This window comes from Dermacentor albipictus, chromosome 3, assembly GCF_038994185.2.
Source record: "Dermacentor albipictus isolate Rhodes 1998 colony chromosome 3, USDA_Dalb.pri_finalv2, whole genome shotgun sequence".
Classification (NCBI taxonomy): Eukaryota; Metazoa; Arthropoda; class Arachnida; order Ixodida; family Ixodidae; genus Dermacentor; species Dermacentor albipictus.
The window spans coordinates 34,948,596-34,969,541 of NC_091823.1; the positions used below are offsets into that span (position 1 = coordinate 34,948,596).

Below are 20,946 nucleotides of genomic sequence, written 5' to 3' on the forward strand. Positions count from 1 at the left end.
CACTCTTATAGAATGCTATCATCATATTGGCAGACAAAAGCTTATCACTGATTAGCTTGTGCTATATTGTTACAATCGACAGCGAATGCACTGATCATGCCAAGGTCCTGCTATATGCACAGTTGCAGTCAGTGCGACTGATTTCTGGTTGTGGTGATTTGAATGTTCACGCTTAATTCATCTTCCTTCCAAAGTTTTCAATGCCTGTTTCTTACAACGTGTGTTTGTTAAAGTGGAGGCCCTGCGAATGCGCCTTTGTTCTTCCAACTAATTCTGACGGTGGAAGTGCACTCCAACAATTCTACCCCCACCAAAGTGCAGCCCCCTATAAAGACTTACTATAGGACACATTATTATGAGTTAAAAAAATCCCCGCCCCTTCCAGTCCGTGAAGGTGGTTGAACAGCCAAGCTGTGCTAGTTACGCTGAGTGTTACACCATGCAAGTCAAACTTTGCAAGAAGCCTATATTGTAAATCTTTTGTTTCACCATTCTTTCACTTGCCGGCGCTGCTGATGTGTTTCCGCGTCTCGGGCGCGCACTTCGGGGTCAACCCCTAGCGCTGCCGTTAAAACTCGGGGGCGCACAGCTCGGGGTCGGCCCTATAATGATAAGCCCATTCATGAGCCAGCTATCGCTGACGCTCACGGTAAGCAGCTTCTTCCACAGTAGTACACAATACTTGTGGTCTTCCCATAGTTGTAGATGGAATGTAATGTGTGGAACCACTAATCCAAAGCTCCGTATATTGGGTGCAAATCCTACCACTGGAGATGCGGGCGTTGCAATCATATTTAAGATTGGTTGGATTGGCTTGACGACTGATGTGGCTGCTGCTAATTCTTGCTGGCACAAGAAGTGCCCGCAGCCATGCACTTCTAGTATCGCGTTTCAATCGCTGGGCACTGTTTGTTGGCCACAAACCACTACCAGCATAACATTTGTTCCTTTCACGGCTGAGTGGAATCAATCGTCTATAAATTTGATGCCAATCTTGCTCAACTGCCGAAAATGCACCGTGCGACAACTGTACTAGATTCGCATATAAGACAGCATTCTCACAAGGGAAAAGGGGTCATTCCAACCCATTTCCCCCGTTGAGCTCTTCTTTCTCTCTCCCGCTAGGTTACGTCGCCCCTTTTAAGGGGGGACGCGGGGATCAACTCGGGAAAAACGACCAAAAAACCACTTTTTAGAAAGTTGCAGATTTCGAATCTTAGACCCCTTTTCTATAATATTTCTGACAAAGACGGCACAGGGTCCGCATAAACAGCTTCGCTGTAAAAGAAACACAAAATGTTCGGTACCTGTGTGGGCACCACCTGCGTGGTGCATTTCTCCTGCGGACAGCGGAGCTGGTTGGCACAGCCACTCTCGATTTGGATGCGAAAATGCTCGCGGAGGCAGCTCCGGCAGAACGGGTGGTCGCAGCCAATAACCAGTTCAAACTCCGAGCCCAACTTGGATGTCAGACACACCTGGCAGGTCAGCCACTGTAGGTCAAACAGCCGCCGCTTTTCTCGGCTGTTATACTCTGCACGAGAGTGAAAACTGGTTTGGGCTCACTTATAGCAGGCACCCACGAGTCGCAAACGGCACATGAATAGCATAATTGAGAAGAAAAGTATGCCATTATATGCCATTACAAATGTGTCGGGTTAAATCAAAAGCCCAGAGGCAACATGAAAACTTGACTTGAAATTAAGTTACGAAACACGTAATGAGCAGTGGGAAGAAAAACTACAAAAATTATACAAGTTTATACTGGTATACAAGTTTTAGTTCAACTGTAACTAAATGTCACTTTTGATGAATTGGTGAAAAATGAGTGTGTAGACGCCAATGGACTTTTTGGACTCCAAAAATTCGGACTTCATGGATATTCTGAACTTCATAAATGCATTGTCAGGGTTCTCATGGAGCTAATGCACTTTCACAATCTATTTTTCGGACAAATTTAGGCCCCAACATTTGATTTTCCATACTAAACCGCTCATTCCGAGCCATACAACCCGATCTTGGGGGGCTGCTATACTAAATTTTCTGCTGGCTTGGCTTTCAGTGGTCCACTCTATAGCCTCCAAGATTGGGACGCACACACTTTCAATAGAGAGCGCGCGACATCCTCCAGTCATAGAGGCCATGCCTGCTGTTTCTTGGCTGACAAAACGCTCTAGGGGACGGCACTCTTTCTTGTTTATTTCTTTTTTCGGTCAGCACTATTGTCACAATCACTTAATGTGAGTTCCATTTTTATTCATTTATTTATTTAAAGTTTCGGTTGCTCTTTGCACATGGTGTGTCCACAGAGCAGGGGTGACGTCGTATTTTTGTGTATGTTTATGCTGCTTCAAATTTGTGTGTTGGCCCCACCTCATATGCCTTCGCAAGAACCAAGTGATGCGAAGAAACGTGGCTGGTTTCTTCGATCTCCATGGCGATCTACGGCAACGAAGATCGCCAATGTGGTGACACTCTTGTCAGACTGTATACGAAGATGACATCGCTCTTGCGCAAATCCAAGCAAATCTGATCGCCTCGAAGTGTAGTATGAGGTACGGCATTATTAGAGAGTTTTTTAAAGCCGCTCTAAGTGTCATAATTTTTCTTTTCTTTTTTGGCTGAACGAGTTTTTTCGACTGTGATTTTTCGGACCAGTTCTCAGTCCCCGCGAGGTCAGGAAAATCAGTTGGCGACTGTATACAATATTCACGCCATCTTGGCAAAGTAACATAGCTGGTAATTGTCTGATTCCTGAAGCCACAGCCCTTGTATAGCACCTTAGCAGATGATGCAGGCACCTCGTGGTTAGGGAATATGATGTAAATTCCAAACCGTGGCATCTCAGATTTTCAGTCTTAGAGTTCAGGCCCCAGTGCCACAATGGTTCTCAATATTTTAGGTTCTGCGCTATTTCCTACAAGTAGTAATGGTAAATGTTTTTTTCAGTTAGAGCATCAAAAACATCTACTTCTGCTAGCTGTCCATGATGCATCCACTAATATTTATTTCAAATGTTAAATTCTGCATGAAGGCTGCTTTACATCTGCACTATATGTAACTAGCGGCTCTTTATGTGATAAAAAATTTCACTACAGTTTGCCATTAAACATAGAACGACAGCAGTGCAGATTAGGCATCAAATGCAGCTACATGGCACTCTCAGTAAAATAAGGTGCCTCGTTGCCCATAAGGGTAACAGGATGAGTGCTAATTTGAGGGTGGTGGAGTCAGATGGAGTGATCTGATAAAGAGAAAGAGGGCAGAGATAGGGATAGGTTTTTTTTTTTTTTGTAATGGCAGTGAGGTCATTGCTGTAGAGGACTATGCCCACATCTGACATTCGAACCCCTTTGAGATTTCAGCCTAGTTCTGTGCAGCTCTGCTGGCTCAATGGTTGCTGAAGCTGCCCATTTAGCAGCACTCACTTAACCGTTGACTCAGTAGACTACTGGTCTGAGGGCCTTTGAAATGCCCATGTGACACTGATACTTATTACTTCCAAAGTGATGTTACCTGTATGGCTGTCAATCTGGAAGTGGTGCAACTGTGATAAAACTGCCCAGTGACAAGAATGTCTGCATGCTTCTTCTCTCGTGTGATGTCACGCCAGAAGGCCAACAAGAATATCTATAGCCCTTATGATTTTTCAGCGCAGTATATGATTTCAGTTAAAAAGCAAGTGAAGAACTCACCAGTGAGAAGAGTGGTCAATGTTAGCGGGTCTACTGCCTCCTTAAAGACACGCACATCAGTGCGTCCATTGCCACGGTATGTGTAGCACTTTTTCCACTTTGTTCTCCCTGCAAAGTTAAGAAAAAAAAAAAAACATTTCATATTGAAGCAACATTGACACATCCAGGACAACTCTGGAGCATAGGCTTACAACAAACAGACACATAGCAGTTTGTTAAAAGAGTACCAACACATATTTTCACTGTTGCATAAACTCTACCCCATATTTCTTGCCTGTAAAAGGATAACATTTGGCAAGTGGTATGAAAGTTGGTATGTACTTATAACATACATAATTTCACACTAAAGTTGGCCTTGAATTGCCAGACCTGGCATCATTGTCATTACCGTGTCAGCATGACACTAAACAAAATTTGCCAATGTTGCGGAGTAATAAAGCTAGGTATGATGCTGCTCATAAAAAAATAAAAAAGAGTTGGCAGTTTCATAAAAAGAAACAGCAAAGTCTAGGGCTATGCTTGAACTCCTCAGATGGTGTTCTCACTATATGCATGCTGGCGCATCACATGTTGGCGCAACGCAACATGCAAGGCAACTATTTTTGGCCACAAAGAATAGTGTCCAGGCAGCTGCCAGGTGTCACACAATGCTGGCGTGCTGAGATGCGCCGTCAGTGGTACACTTAAACCTTGATACTATAACCAAGTCAGTAAAATTTGCTTCATTATAGCGAAATTTCGTTACATTGAAATTGCAACTTTTATGCAAACAAGTGCTGTCGCTGATGTAATTTTTCTTACATGGAAGGGGCTGCTAAATATTCCGAATTATTGGGTGATCAGAAAAAGCAAACTTGAGTGAGAAAAAAATTCACTGTATTGAAATTCAGAGTTGGCTATGAAGGGTACAGTTTCATGCTCTGTCAACGATATTTTCACATCGGCGATACAATGCGAAGCCAACTACACTGTTGCGTCCGCTCCGCCACAGTGGTTGACAGTGTCAACCGCAGTGTAACGTTGCCGCCATGAAAAGCACCGAAAGCGCAGGGAAGTGAATGCTTCGTCTGCATCCGAGTTCAACGTGTGTCCAAAGCTCCTCCTTGCACAACCTCCAGCATTAAACCCGCAAAAAGACAGTACACGATGCCATGCCATCTCAGTTTGCCCAGTAGCATGCGTAGTATTAGTAACATGCAGCAGATTACCTCTAAAAACAAGCTGCGCAGGATGTGTATGCACTCAGCCATGTTGACAGCTACGCACAGCCGAGGCTGCCCTAAAAAAGGAGATGTGCTGTGGAACGTCTCCTTTTCAGCAGAGAGGTTACATGACAAAAAATAAATACGAAAGATAACATCCCCTCAAAGTGCACCCCCTCATCATCCCAAATGTTAAAACACAATGCCGAATGTTCCTTTCTGCATACTCGTACATTGCTGCAGATGCATGTTAAGCCACACTTGAGATGTTCACCGCTGTTTCAGTATGAAATCAGACTACTCTATCCTAGGGACGAAATGGTCACACAATGCTCGAATAAACTCATGAAGATATAAAAAAGATAACAATCAGTGCCATCAAATCCACGTAAGTTCGCAGTGACAGATGCAGCTAATAGCTTAAATGCTTGTTCTCATTGTTTAACTGAACTGCACTAAAGTTGCCTTCCAATTGGGAAGAACTTGGCCATTAGCCAGAAGACTTCCCGTCACTGGCCGAAGACAGGTGTGGTCAACCTTCATGTAAGCAGGACAGAGATATCAGAAATGACAAGACGGCGAGTTCGACATGGTTGTGTCCAGAATAGCACCCCCGCAGAGACGTGTGGATTGCATTGTATTATAGAAATTTTGAATGTCAATGATGATAGATTATCTCTATTGGAGTTTTGGTTTCATATTCCAATATAATGCGCATGTCATTATTTAGTCAACTTTTACAGAAAAGGTAGGTACGCATTAGAATTGAGCAAATAAGGTAGATGGAGTAATGAGGTAAGGAATTATGTGGGGGTAGAATGGAGTTATCCAAGTCTTGGTGCAAGCAAATAGATACCATTGGGAAAGCCTTATGGTGGAAGTTGAGATAAATGGACAGACAACAATGGCATGTGATAAAATATGGCTACAGTTTGCTTACTATATGCACGCAGCCTGGTCAGTTCCTCGAAGAGAGGCACCAAGGTGTGGCTAGATGACAGTCGCAGAATGTCTGCTGCTTCAGTGTCCAGCAGTGTCATCCAGCGGTACAGCACCACAGTGTTTTGGTCCTGCTGCCAGCTGCGATCTAACGCATGGCTTAACTTCTCCAGCTACACACACACAGAAAAAAATATGAAAAAAAAGCAGAGACCATTATTTTTACATCAACTACTGCAGCAACAACAAGAACAAAAGCAACAATGGCGATAGACTTTAAAGGGACACTAAAGAAAAATATGATTTCTTCTGTATCTGTAAACTACCCTTCTACAATATAAAAAAACACTCTTACCACGATAGGACGTTTGGCAAGCCAGAAAAAGTGCAATAACAAAAGAGGGGTGGTGACGTCTCCTTGAAGTTCCCGCACCAGTTCACTGCAACGTCACAGATTTTGACAGTCTTCTAGGGCCTAGTCACCTCTAACGATAAAGATAGACTACATTGTGGTGTAAAAGAGCCAAAGACTAAACATGGCGAGATTCAGGAACTTTTACTGAGCCAATACAGCCTAAACATGAAACAATACTTGGCGACGTCACAGTGACATACTAGCATTGGGAATTCGGCGTGAAATTCAAAAACTAAAACTTTGACCTTCATTTTCTCTTTTAATAATCAGCCAATTATTTCAAAATTAACGACAACAGAGTTTTCAATTAATGCGTTATCCATCTAAACTGAGTTAATGTGTTACTTTAGTGTCCCTTCAACGTGGAGCTTAAAGAGTTCGCAGCTGAAAAACTGTGGCCTTGAAAGTATTTGAAGCATGCATTCTGCAAGTCATGTGGTTTCGCTGAAAGTGTGAGGCACCCAGGAGAGACAATGAACACACTGACCGTAGCAGCGACAGCTAGTGCAAGATAACTTAAGATTACTCATTGCTGGGCTAGTTCGTTCATGTTGTACTGATAAAGATGAATGTGTGCAAAATGAAGACCGAGGCAGAAACTAGTAAACAGGACACATGCTCTCTTCCAACTATGAAAGTGAGCACTATTTCTGTATTCCAACTATGCCGCACAGTTGGAAGTGGGCATTTCCACGTTTCTACCCTAGTCCTCATCTTCATGTTGCACTCATTAAGTGTGACTGATCAAGAGTAACTGCAGCTGACTGTCACAGTTGGCACAATTTATTCTCCACTTCCTGCAATACTGTTTCTGAGAAGTGAAGCATCTCATTTAAGGTTAACTGGCATATGGCCAAAATGTTTTACTGCCATTGGACCACACAAGCCTACAACTGTTGACATCGAAAACATTTTGCTGCCAATATAAAAAAAAAAAATGCATATGAGTTATATGCCTCAGTATTAACCCGGAAACAGTAGACGAATCGCTGCATCTGTGGGGTTAGGTGGTCAGCTGCATGTACGGCAATGCACAGGGCAGTGCTTCACTGTGAACAGTTTGGGCTGGTTATCTAGTAATGAAACATACTGAAAGCACTGAACTGGTAACATGGTGTCCGCCATCATCAAATTGTTGCCTGATAGGTGCTGTACCTCATCATCTCTCATGAAAGAGATGCAGATCGTCACACAACAGAGAACTTGCTCACTAAACTACAGAATTTCTGTTTTTCTCCTTTCCTAGATCTTTCGTGCACATTCGGCTTGCATCCTACCTACTGAAACTGAAACAAAATGTCATTTTGACTATATTGGTTATAAATGAGTAAATGTACACTAACAAATCAATGTTGGCAAAGCTGCAGGGCTCTTAATCGTCCATTTTTTTTCATTGTCAGATATTAAACAGCAGTTTGGCAGATGAAATGTGAACCGGTAGTTGAATTAAAGCTTTTCACTCGTAAGAGCAATTTGCCAATGGCCAGCTGCTTCACTGTTAATATGTCCAACACTATGATTGGGTGGGCACCTGATGCAACAAACTGTTCTAGTGTGAGAACGTTTTTGTGAATACAGGCCCTGCTAATTAGTGGATATGATGGATATAGTGGATATGATCTTTTAACATGGCCTGAGATGTTGGTGCACCATGGGTGTGTCGCCACAATGCTTTATATACAATTTTCAGAGAACAAAGACACCTTTATTGCACTAACAGTAAGACAAGCAACTTTCTAAAGTAAGCCCATTCATACACAGTTATGCGCATCATAGTTATCTGAAAAAGGCCTTCTCTATGGGCTGAAATGAGTAGGTTATCTATTTATGAAGTTAAATGAAGTGGAGGGCAGCACACTGCTATGCCACCTGTTGAGCTGGTACAAAAACTGCACTGGGCATGCTCCATTCATACTTGTGGTCTTGCAGATGTGCTCTCAACCAAGCCAGTTACGAGACAGAACCGAAAAATGACAATTGGAAGTGATTTTATTAGTGCCCTGGAAGCAATGACACAACAACCAATGTTGTCTTGGTGTTGTTGCACCTCGTCATTATAAGGAATGAATGTTTTTTTTTTTTTGTATGTGTGTGTGTGTTTGTTTGTTCGATTGTTCACTTATTTACTGCATACCCGCTTCACCCTAGCGGGCATTAAAGCAGGGTGGTTACATAACAAAAAAGAAATACAAGCCAATCATCACGCACGTAAACTTTGGTAAAAATTACCATCATTTGCAGTGCTAATAATATGAGGCAAAAGACCATTCTTTTCACTTATGGGTCACAAAAAAAAAGAATATTGCAAGACATCACTCCTAAAAGGAAATTCCCGGATATTTAATGCATAAGCATTTCTCTTCGAGATATGCTATGGTGACAATGTAACTTTTCTCTGTTAATACTTGTTTTAGAATATTAGACATTGTATAAACTTAGGATGTTGTCGACGGTCTTTTAATGCTTGTCATATAATTTATTTTTGCCTTTTGTCATACTTAATTTCCTGTTATTTATTAAGTACGAACCACACTGCCTTATTTTGTAGTTTTTGATGTTTTCCCATGAATATGGCTGTGTATGGAATTGAACAGATGCAACCGTACTTAAGTAAACTGTGAACATGAGAGAAATACAATTGTTCTTTTAGCGTGTCTGGTAAGTGATTGAAATTAATGATGCAAAAAACTCAATCAACCCATTACCTTATTTCTGAAGTGCATAATGTGCCTATTTCACCTTAACCCTTTGACTGCCGGGTCTTTCTCGCGTGCTAGCAGATATTTCATGCGACATGTCCACAGACACTGCTTTGCTTTTGTTGCTTTCTTTCGACGCAAAATTCTGTGAATTCTGTGTCTGTGAAAGCGCAGACAGCCCTGCCACACTGGTTTGCCATGGCTGTCCTATTGAGGCAGCGAGACAGAGCACCAAGACAACTGTTCCACTGGCTATTACAAGTTTAGCTTAAAAGCTTTCCTTGTTACCTCTATAGATGGTACAATAGGTACGCAATGTTAATTTCTGCACGTGTTGTTTCATGAGAGGCCTAGATGCACTAAAAAGACGAAACGAGCATACTCAAGAGCGGCAGTCAAAGGTTTAAGTCGGGTATTATAAAAATTCTCAGATATTTATATCCATCAGCCTTCTTTGAGGCCATATTACTTAAAGTTTAAGTACAGAATTTGACTATATGAATATTGTTAATTACATATGGTGATCGTCATGAACAATGGCGCCATTTGTCATCGATGTGGCGAAAATGCAGCAGTGACCAAGGGCACCACTGCACACTTTGGATTTATTGTGGAGAAAATAGGCAAGTAACACAGGCAAATGCAATATTTAAGTGAATCCACCGCAAAATGCTATCTTAGTGGATATAAGTCAGTGGTTTAGCTGGAGTGGTCATTTATACCTGGAGTGCCTCTTTATGTTACGCTCAGTAAAAAAGCAATTATTTCAAGTACTACGTGCATGAGAAAATAAGTGGAAAATGTCACCTCTTTCAATGTAAGCCACGGGCAGCTCAGGCAGAAACGTGGTGCCGATTTAGAGGGGTAGTTGGCAGGCAATTGAAAGTCCAAAACAATTGGAGGCAAATGTTCCAGCGAAATCTCCTGTATTTCTTCTGAAAAATAAAACAGAATACGACATCACCACAAGAAGCTGAAGGAGGGCACGGTTGAGACCGATGGCGTTGCACAACACAATACACATGCTCCACCACACTCACAAACTCAAGCGCACTATACGTACCACTGAATGGATTTGTCTAAAAACAATATTGCCAGTTTCGTCCGAAGGCAAAGCAATGAAAGCAACAGCAAAGTCTAGTGTTGCCACTCAAGCTCCTCACGTAGTGCTCTGACAATATTGTCATGGTTCACTGACAACGGGAGTTTTAATTGAGAGAGGTCATCCTGTCACACTCTATCGGTGCACCCAAAAATAGGGAACGCAGCCTTCTTCTACTGAGGCTGGATGAATTCTCGAGCAAATTGTCTTTGTTGTCACAATTGGGGCTCCATGTAGATTGGGGCGCGGCAATATGCAGAGGCAACATGGTGCAACACAGCAGGCAAGACAACTATTGCCGCTCAGCAGGAGCAGCACCTTGGCATATACCAGGTGTCTCACAACGCTGGCACAATGAGCAACACCAGCAGCAGTTTTATGGGCATCACACCTCAATGATGTGCAAGGTGAGATCAAAGGAAAGCAGTCTGCAGTTGTCAGCGCCCAAGGATTAGGTAGATTTAGCTTAATATTCACCATCCTTTCCACTCAGGCTAGTGTATGCGGTATGCACACAGCTGCTCAAGAGCACTATTGAGTGCACACACTGTGCTTGAGCCAGCAGCAGAAGCCAGAACACTGCTCTCGCTCCGGCACCATCGAATGAGCAGCGTGATGGTGTGTCCACTTCGTCATTTTTGCAGCCAAACACAGTGTGTGTTTCTGAAGGCCTTCTAACCACTCTTGTACACATTACAGGAAAAAAAAAGTAACCTATTACAATTACATAATTTAAAAATGTAATTAATTAGTGACCAATGGCTGCCCACGAAAGTAACTGAGCAATTACTGAAAAGTAATCAATTACTTTTAAAGGGGCCTTGAAACCAGAGTTTCTAAATAAATACCTTAGAGGGAAATGTGGCGCTAGTGTTCACGGCGGCTCTCCTGAGAGTTGCCTCAACCTATGTGGGAATGATGGGAAGCACAGGCTTTGGATTGGCTTTGAGCTTTAGACTAGTGGCGTTTGCTTGCATCACAGTAAACGAAGCTGTATTAAAATATTTTCACATAAAATCCAATTTTATTCATGCAGTATTATATATAATGCACAACACATTACATAAAGTTTGTATGACTGAGATCGAAGCACTGTTTACCACCAGGGCGCACTAGGGTATACATTGTTCTGCAATTCTGTTACTGATTTAGCGCCAGTGAATAATTACTTATTTACTTCTACAACAGCAATAACAACCTTGCATGTGCTTATATAAAAATACTAATTAAGTATTTATGGAAATATAAATTTTGTTTTGTGAGAAAGCGTTGCACCTTTAAGAAGAATGCTACAAGTGTCGTTTGCTACAACGCATGCTCGCTGCTAACACAAGACTTTTCTCGCAGACGATAAGCACTTGCGAACTTTCTCGTTCTGAAAGGCTGCGTTGATTGTCACGATTGCTAAACATCTCCAAGCACTTTTAAGCAAATCTCTGCAGAGCTAGCTGAGACGCTTGTGGCCTCCTACAAGTATGCTTCATTATATGTTATGTTGACGCGCCGCTTCTTCTGAAGCGTGTGCCAGCAGCTCTTATGTCGTGGCTTTGTGCTTACCCGTTTTGAGACAGCATACTACAGCCAGGAAGCAGGAACCTTTCCTACCACAAGTAAGTTCGTGTTCTCAAATGTCCTGAGACATGCATTTCAATGAGAACATAATCAAGCAATACATAATAAAGCCCTCAATCAAAGCCACAAGAAGTACAACTGTCTATGTAGTAAAAGAAATGTGTTACACAAGCAGTCAGCCATCTTCCTATTGCACTCTGCATCACTATTAGAAAAATGTTACTGGCAGGCTATAAAAAACCCAGCACATGTGTGCAGCTAAACTTCGCAGCTTTAAGTCTCACACTGCCAATATAAGCATGTACAAGAAGCCAAACAGCTGTAGCAAAGCAGCAAGTTGCATCTGCATACTGGCCAGACAATCAGCGACTGGATGAAAGACGTTACATGCAATGGCAAGAGACAGGAATAGAGCAGTGTGGATCAGACAGCGAATGGGGAAAGCCAGTTCTATTTGACATAAAGAGAAAATAATCGAGCTGAGCAGGCCACGTAATGCATAGGGCATATAACCGATGGAAGGGTAAATGCCGGCCCGATCAGTCATCCCAGAAGAAAGCACAAGCAGATGCACAATCGCGACACATTTTAATGAAAGCCCCACTTAAGCTTATTAGTAGGCACACCATGCCTTCTAAGTGCTTTTAAGGTTTTAAACATAGAACATGTACACAGTACTGTGCTTGTATCAGTAGCACCTTCTGTTTGCTCTTCTGAAGTTTGATAAAGCACGCAATGCTGCAGCGTCAACCTAACACACCTAACAAACCAAGGTCAAAATGGTCAAAACACGTTCTTTCAACATTTGCGACGCTGTCGCTTTCTTGTCAGGGCTTCAGCACTACACCTCAACACAAACATAGGCCCAGCCGCTGGCCCAGCACGCTATCGTCACTTTGAGCAACAAAGGCAGAGAGCCTTGCGTCGCACTGCCCCAGTGCGGGTTATAGCAACTGAGCTTGGAGCAAAATCACAAGAGCCCAAAAAATACCTTTACACTAGTTCGCCAATCAACAGAATACCAATACTTAAGATCTGTTAAGACAAGGTATCTCCAGCTTGGGTGGCTAAGCAAATAATGCGTACAAGGATACAAACTACAGTTTAACAAGAACGCCCTGGGCTTCTCTATAATGCCCTCTAGACTGTGCTAATTGTGTGTGAACCAGTGCCCAAAAGCATTGCAGAAAGTACCATGTGTGCCTTTATACACCCACAGCAGTCTAGGGAGGAGGCTCTTGCTCTCCCAGATGAAAAAGTCCATACTCAAGACTAAATATATCCCTCACTCCCCTTCTTTCGTTTTTTTTCTTCTAAAGAACAGAAAAACCAATCTGTTGAAAAATTTGTTATTCTGAAAATACATACTAGGTAATCAAACAAAAAGGACTCACATTTTTTACGTGCTATTAACCTTTAATAGATTAACTGTGGATTTGGCACTAACTGCTATAAAAACAATTAAGGGTGGGGGGGGGGGGATGCGAGGCTAAAATCTCGATTTTTGACAGAAAAATGCATTTTCTAATTTCGTTTATTTTTCATTTCTAAACGTGCAAAGCTCATCGGCAAGTTTGGCTGCAATCTGCACCGTAGAAAAGAAGAAAATGAATTTTCGCGGCAGTGGCACACGCTCACTGCCATGTCACGCTTGTCTGCGAGTGCTGACAAGGGCGCATAATTGCTCTAAAGCTGAAAGAAAAAGCAAGGACGGCTTGAACCAATTGCTGCAGAGCAGATTCGAAATGAAAAGGAGGGTCCAAACTACGGAGCAGGGCAGTTTGTTTCGTCATTCTTGGTCGTAAAATAAGACAGCGTGTTCTGAAATCTCTGAACTCATCTTTCTCAGTTCACACTTTTTCCCCAAACAATACCTTTAGGAAAAGTATTATTTACAAAGTGCTTTGCCAAAGCCTACTCTGAAAGTAATTTCTGGGCTGAAATTTTGTCAGGAACAAGATGAGGTACTTTTTATGCTTCTAAATATATACTAAAACAAAAAAATTATATATCTGACATATAATGACAACAAAAGAAATTGAACTTAGCCTCAAAGTGATGACACTGCTACAGAAATGTAATGAAAAACATGCAATTGGCCTTATCCAGCACTGTAACCCCTCTACAAGGTATCTAACAAAAACAAACGGCGCCTTATTTTTCAAATTATAATTTTCCTAAGGTGACATGGTTAATTGGTCCGTGTGACAGCCATAGCTTCTTCTCTATTAGATCTGCATTAATGAAATTTAAAATATGTGCTCAAAGCAAGACGATACATACACCTATAAATTTTTATGGATATCTGTGCAATGGTTAACACACATAACATTTAAGATAAATTTGCAAACGCGGGGCAAAATAATATGGGGTCTGCGAGTGTTTGTCAAACTGCATTCTTGAGCCCTTTAAAATGAAGCACATGCTTTCTGTTGGGACATGGCAATCTGCATGCCCATCCTATTGTGCTCACATACCTGCATGTACGACTGCTTTTTTGCCAGTCTGCTGTCGGACTCGCAATGACAGCAGATGACTGCGCTAGGAGAGTGCTGTCCTTTCAGTTGGCGGAGTGTGCAGTGCATTGTCACCGCATCACAACAGCCGAAACAGACACTGCTCTTGTAGCGTAACCTTCTGCAATCATCGCAATTCCGACAGCAGGCTGGCGAAAAGTGGACGTATGAGCAAGCACACGAGCATGAAAGGAATGAGCATGCACAATGCCGTGTCTCGACAGAGAAGGCACTTGCTTCATTAAGGTGTGCAAGAATGCAAGCTCGGCATGCGCTCACAGATCCCATATTTTGTCTCTGCCTGTACCTTGCCTTCGACACTATCTTTTCTATAACTGTTTTTACGCATAGTCTTGCCCTGTTGTATACGTTTATTTGGTAATTTTCTTTTCTTCTCCCTGATTGACACATCTGAAACTATTCAGATGTTTTAAGGCTCGTGTATTGTGTTTGTGTGACACTTTGTACTGCCCAGCCATGCATGCAAACACTTTGCGCTTATGCGGGCTGACTTTGTGGGCTGACTTTGCCCAAATGCGAAAAGATAAATGTACATGCGAAGAAAAAAAAAAAAGAAAACAGGAGGCAGGGGCAACACTAGAAGCGGCACTTTTAGGCGGGCGCACCTGGGGCATTCACTCTAGGCACCAGCACGCGGAACGGCTTGGGAACTTCAACGCGAGCGAGGAAATGTCCTTCGGGGTAGTGGCCTTGCTTCTTGCTCACTCCGAAGACCGAGGCGTCGTAAATGCTCTCCAGAACAAGCAGCTCGTTCTCTTGCTCCTCCTCGTCTGCCATGCCAACAAGCGCCCCTAGGGAAAAAAAAAATGAGGATAACAATATCGCAGCCGAATCTGACACAAAAACAATGGCACAATCGACGTGCGGCGTCTCGAGCAAGAGACGACTGGAAGGACGACTTGAGAAGCGATTCACGGCAGCGCCGCCCTTAAGATCGCGGAGCGCCGCACTCACTCTGAATGCTTGCTCGAGAAGATCATCTGTGATGTGGTCCAGCGTGTATCGCCCACGTCTATTCGAAAAGTCGCGCAGCAAGCACTGCACACGCACACATTGCTGAACCTTGCAGCACAGCAAACACAGAGTTCACACAGAATGGGCGCGTCCGTCGTGTTACTGGTGGTGTTAAGGAGAGGAAACAACAGCGTTGATGGCGTTAACTACAGGGTTTCAAGAAAAGCGATTAAGTAGTCAAGGACAAATATTCATGGAGCGTTTCCGAGTATTTCCGTGTTTCTTATCGGCTGTCTGGATTGGATTGACTACCGGCAGTACTGTACGCTTTGGACGGTAAGTTTACCTTTTGCCTAGTTATTCTTATTCAAGCTGCAGTCAGCAGTAAAATCCCCCTTCTGGCTCGCGTTGAAACAATAAATTTACAGTTGTAAACGTATGTCACCTTTTTAAAGCACCGTTGTGTTCTCTGACCGGCGCATGCGCAAATCTGAATATCAACAAACGTCAACGCACGTGTGTCAATGGCGGAAGATGCTGCGATTAGAAACGTAAGTTAGTTAAAAACGTTCAATCACGATCAGCAGCTCTCCAACTTTACTTAAGCAATAGCGATGCCTTAACTGGCTCCACACATCTTGAGCACACTTATTCCGCGCTCGTCAAGCGTGATTTTTTTGTTCCCCTGTAGCAGACCGCATTTCGGTGGGTCTCTGAATTAAAAGTTCGTTTGTACATGTCTTGTTCTTTTTTTTTTCAGTTTCGAGATTTCCTTCTAATATACAACAGGATGACCGAGACGTGCTTCCGACACTGCGTAAACAACCTTAATTATCGGGACCTAACGCCGGACGAGGTTGGTTCGAGCCTCCAAAAACAGCTAGCGCTGTAATCTATGTGCGAATTGCCCGCCTGCACCACACCGCTAGAAGTTAAACTTCCTTTTTCTTTGTCTCTGACTGTGAGGAATCAAGCTGGTCCGTGTAAAGGGCTCCATGGAGTGATAGCTTTCCAGTAACGCCACGCATAACTGAGAGTGATCGAACCTTGCAAGGTGTCTACCAGTTATTGTAGGACGGAATGAGCTATCTATGGGTAAAAGAAAAATGAAGCATTGCTCTGGCTCGACCAGCCAAGCGCGCGATACTCTTGGAACCTCCCAGTCAGATTACCCCAAGAGGGGCATAAAAATGCATGCGTGAGTGGGGCTGGGGTAGTCTGTGAATCATACAGCATAAGTCCATGTGAGAAGTTCACCGCAACCCAAACATACGTCGCTGAAGTGAAGCCCCACCAATTGGCCCCTTTCATTGGTTTGATGGGCTCTTCTCAGGCATGTTAACGTTGTTGAAAACATGATGAATCTGCGCTGTTTAGTGGTGGTGGGAAGCAGCACTGACGCATTAGTGAAGCGATGCAGAAATGATTTCTAATTTAATGCAGTGACTTATTTAGGATGGTATGTGATCTAGTGAAATAATTCAAATGGCTTGGTTCCTCACTTGTCACCACAATGCACAGCACATCTGTCGTAGTGATGCTTGCGCAGCAAGCATCAGAGTGAAAGTACTAGGAAGTGTATCTCAAGCAGTAGAATTCTGTTGTTTGCCACAGGCGGTATTACAAAATTCGGTTCTGATTTTTAAAAAAAAGCACCTGGTATGCGTGAGCTTTCTGAGCAACACCATCCAGTGCAGCAAAATTCTGCGAGTCATGGCAGCCACTAAAGTGTGAGAACCAGAAATGGGACTTGTCCATTGTCTGCCTCTAATCTTACCGTTAGACCCATTGCAATAACTCGGCAGGTATGGCATTCCACTGCTGGGGAAATGGTCATGAATCAGCTACCAGGTGCAGTGGCCACATTTTGATGGGGTGTGTGCAGAGTTTCAGGTCGTTAAAAAGTTCAGGCCCATCAACTGATAATTTAGTCTTAGTGTGTGCAACAATCGGAGAATCGAAAGATCACAGATGCAAAGCCAGTTCTTTCCTGATTGGCAGACTCTCCCCTGTTGCAGTTTTTGCTGGATTGCGCACATTTGATGCAATGGAGATAGTCACTTACGCCAAAGGAAAATTGGGAGCTGTAGGCGGTGTTGTAATTATGCTGGTGTTTGCCTCTATTTCAGAGCGAGTGTGTGGATCGCTGTGCCGGCAAGGCAATAAGTGTCAACCACAGAATGATGTCCATCTACATGGAAGTCCAGCCAGAAATGATGAAGCGCTCTATAGAAGCACAGCAACAGCTAAATGCACAACAAAGTGTAGAAAGCCCAAGTTAGTACTACGTAATGTTATTTTACGGGGAACTACAGTCACAACTGCAGCAGTTTGTGGAATGCTGGGCAGTGTAGTAATCCTATTTCATATGGATTTCTGTACAGTGTATGGGTGTCACCAGAGGGCCCACGTGGCTACTGGTGTCATTGCTAGTGGTGTTTAACTTTCTTGTAATAAATGTTAATGGCTCTTGATTTGTGGCTTCTTTTTATATAACAGTGTTATCTGTTGTTCTTAACCCTGCACATTTCGAGACATTAGAGTGTGCCCTAGCGTCTTGTCACACAGAAAATTCATACATTTCTCAATGTAATGTGGTCAGGAAAAGCAAAGAAGTGAGACAACATAATCTTCACAAGCAAATTGGAAGGAAAATTGCACATTGCTTTGGAAAATAAATTTAGAACATAAGGAAAAGCAGAGCAACACAGCTACTCCTGAATGTGTCTGCTGTAGTTGCTGTTAAGGCGCTGGTGCCATAACATAACTGACAAAAAGAAAGAATGGATGAATGTGTATGTGTGAATTGGGGGACAGGCAGGAAGACGTACAGAGTGAGAAAACATTTTATGTCCCAATTTATCCACCGGTCATCATACCAATAAATTCTGTCAGTGTTATCTTAAATGTGTTCTCATTTGGATTGACAGCATGGGTAGAAGAAATGTCATGGTGTCAAAAGATGCCTTTCTTCACAGGAATCCTTTCATGTCATGGGAAAGAAGTACTACAGACAGTGCAGGGGAATTCAGTACCTAGCCAGTGGCATCAAAAAGGCACTATATCTAGGGTTCAGCATTTTCTGTTTTTATTTTCCCGAAATTTGGTGTACTACTTTAAGTGTCTATTCCCACTCATTTTCTTTTTTTTTCAGTGAACATATTTCTCTAGATAAACTTTCACTGGCTTTTCTTAATGGATAATATTTCGCCTGTATTTTGCCCATTTGTTTCGTTGAATATCTGGTTCGCTAATGTTGTTGATGCTAATACATGGTGTATACCTGCACTTCCTACCCTGCGTCGTCTTCATTAATTTTCTAGCGCTTGGCTTCTTCTGATGTTAGTGGATGGCGGTGACGTCGTCTTGTTTTTCCAAAACTAGCGCGAGGCCTGTTAATGGGGTGGCCCAAATTTAAGTTTAAAAAAGCACCTACAAATCCAGCATTAAGAAAAAGGGTTGTTTTTGTGGTCAGTGGCTAAGCTCGGACTGGTTAGTAGAAAAAGAGATGCCAAGTTTTCCCACTCTACCGCTGGGAGGTAAAACTTCCATAGGTACGACTCAAACTTCTTTTACATCTTGAAAGGAGATTGCTCACTTGCACTTGTAAATGTGCACTCCAATGAACAACGCACAAGTCTAAAGCTTATTGCGCATTATATTTCGCTAGCTATCACATCACTGCTTCACATTACAGGTGAAACTAATTTCTTTAGCACTACAGTTTTGAAACAGTGATGTCGAAGGCCCTGTGGTTTGGAACTAAGTTAAAGAAGGTGAAGTTTGGCCTTCAGTTTTCCCCACTAGTATTTGTCCTTCTGCCAAGAAAATTCAGATACAGTCGAACCCATAAATAATGAATTATCAGATCTGATAGAGTAAATCTAAAATTTGGTTGGCCATGCTTTGCTTCAGTGAGCGATCTACTGCTATAATGAGAATGAAATTGTGGGTGCAACATGGTACCGGTTAGTATAGCGAAGCAAATTTTTGTAGGCATGTGGCTCAAAATATTATGCAAGTCAGCAGCAAAATGCGCACCAAAGGTCGCCTTTAAATGATGTGTCCTCTATGCATGGTTTTGAATAAAACGGATTGCAGACATGATAAACATTTTATGGTCTCAGATGGCCTCGTGTTGCAATCCATGTTTCTTAATTCTAAGTTTGGGTGCAAAGTAAGGCCACGTTTTTTTTTTTATCAAGGCAAGAGTTTTGACATTGTGCATTCTTTAAACGAAAATTTGGATATGATATGCAAGATGTTGCTTCAAATGCCACTTCATTACATTGAGGTTTGAATATATGTATAGCCTCGGAAGAATATCAGCACCAACTCACTTGTTTTTTTTTGTGTGTCTGTACGTTTCTTTTTTTAATCAGCCATGCAGTTTGCGACACGTATGGTTAAATAAATGTGTGCATTCCTTTGTGACGAAGCTGCATAAGTGGCCTGTGGTACTTGCCATTCATATGAACCATTCATAGTCAGCGGGCTGATCTGTCCATGTCCCAGCACCTCCAAGAACTTTCTCTTTTGCTGCCTTTGTCCCTCGACACAGCCACAGCACATGACAAGCATCTGCTGTAGATGTATGGGTAGAGCATGGAGGGCACTTTGCGGGGTCTTCAGGCATGGTCTCCAGGTCCAAGTTATGGAAAGGGTAATGGCTGAGGCGGCCCTTACAAACTGACTTTGTGTTCATCCTTAGCCTTCAATGGAATCGTTGATGGCGACACCAGGCAACTGTGATCGACTCTTTAAAATTGCATCCCTTAGTCAATTTTGCCATTTTTTACAAAATAATGGCTTAGATTTGAGTAAAAGTTTATGCATTTGTGTTGACGGTTGAGACAATTAGCCAATTTTAAAGATTTAAAAAGTATGCACCAGCAATTGAGTGCCTAACTGCACCATTATCAGTCAATGAATCTGTCTGAAAGCTAGGTCCTCTTTGGGAAATATAAAGTAATATACTCATTTTGTTAACTATATGACAAACCACCCCTAACTCACATTTTCCACCACACAGTGCAATAAAAATCGTTAATAAAAAAAACTCGTAGGCCCTCATGCTACACCTAAGTGACTGAATTGTGACATCTGAGGTTCCTCATTCAATCACTGGCTACCGGCATAACCACAATTCAGATCTGATGACGTGCTGCCACCACTAACCTAAGTGCTAGCAAAAGAATGCTTTGGCTTAACAGTGCTGACGAATATCTTCTAGAAGTCCAGACACCAACCCATATTTTGATGGTATGTTGTTCTACAGTTCATAACATGTGGTGAAAGATGTGGTTGATTATATTAACAGAGAAGTAGCTGATTGCTCGTAACAGCACTTCCACAGCATCGCATTAAACTCAGAGCACAACTTGCTGCCTTCCATGACAAATAACATGATCGAGCTGAAATTCTGAGCATAATTTGAATCATACAGATCTCTATAAGCAAGTCGAACCTTATAAGGGAACTGCAGTAAGCATTCAAAGAAACAAATTCAAAGAAGCCGGAGGTACCAGGTGAAATAAAACAGATAGATTAGTAATTCGAACTTTATTTGTTTATTTCTAGCCTTTTTCTTTCTTTTTGCTTTTTGTTTTTTTTCGTCTTCTGTACTCTTTTCCTCTTCATTTTATCTCAAACACTTCCCACGAAATAGCAAGCCCTGCATATGGCTGGGCTCACATCTTCAGCTTCCATTAAACTTTTTTCTCTCTCTCATAATGAATGAAATGCAAAGCCAGGGCCCCACAGATAGCACTCAGAATGCTGGCCAGTTAGTTTGCCTTTTTAATGAGCAGAGCAACTTCAAACAGTCTGGT

At 42.5% G+C, this 20,946-nt stretch overlaps 1 protein-coding gene across 2 annotated transcripts in view; it reads right to left on the minus strand.

The window, feature by feature from the left end:
- LOC135902792 (E3 ubiquitin-protein ligase RNF14-like) overlaps positions 1-15,603 on the minus strand; it is a 32,167-nt gene extending 16,564 nt beyond the window's left edge. The window contains exons 1-6 of one of the 2 annotated variants that reach the window (XM_065433060.2): positions 15,462-15,603; positions 14,767-14,952; positions 9,758-9,885; positions 5,838-6,009; positions 3,696-3,803; positions 1,308-1,534 (exon numbers count right to left, since the gene is read on the minus strand). In XM_065433060.2, the coding sequence (XP_065289132.2) occupies positions 1,308-1,534; positions 3,696-3,803; positions 5,838-6,009; positions 9,758-9,885; positions 14,767-14,938 (807 nt within the window). In that variant the 5' untranslated portion in view covers positions 14,939-14,952; positions 15,462-15,603. The other variant, XM_065433049.2, reaches the window with a different exon arrangement.
- Positions 15,604-20,946: the final 5,343 nt, after the last annotated feature.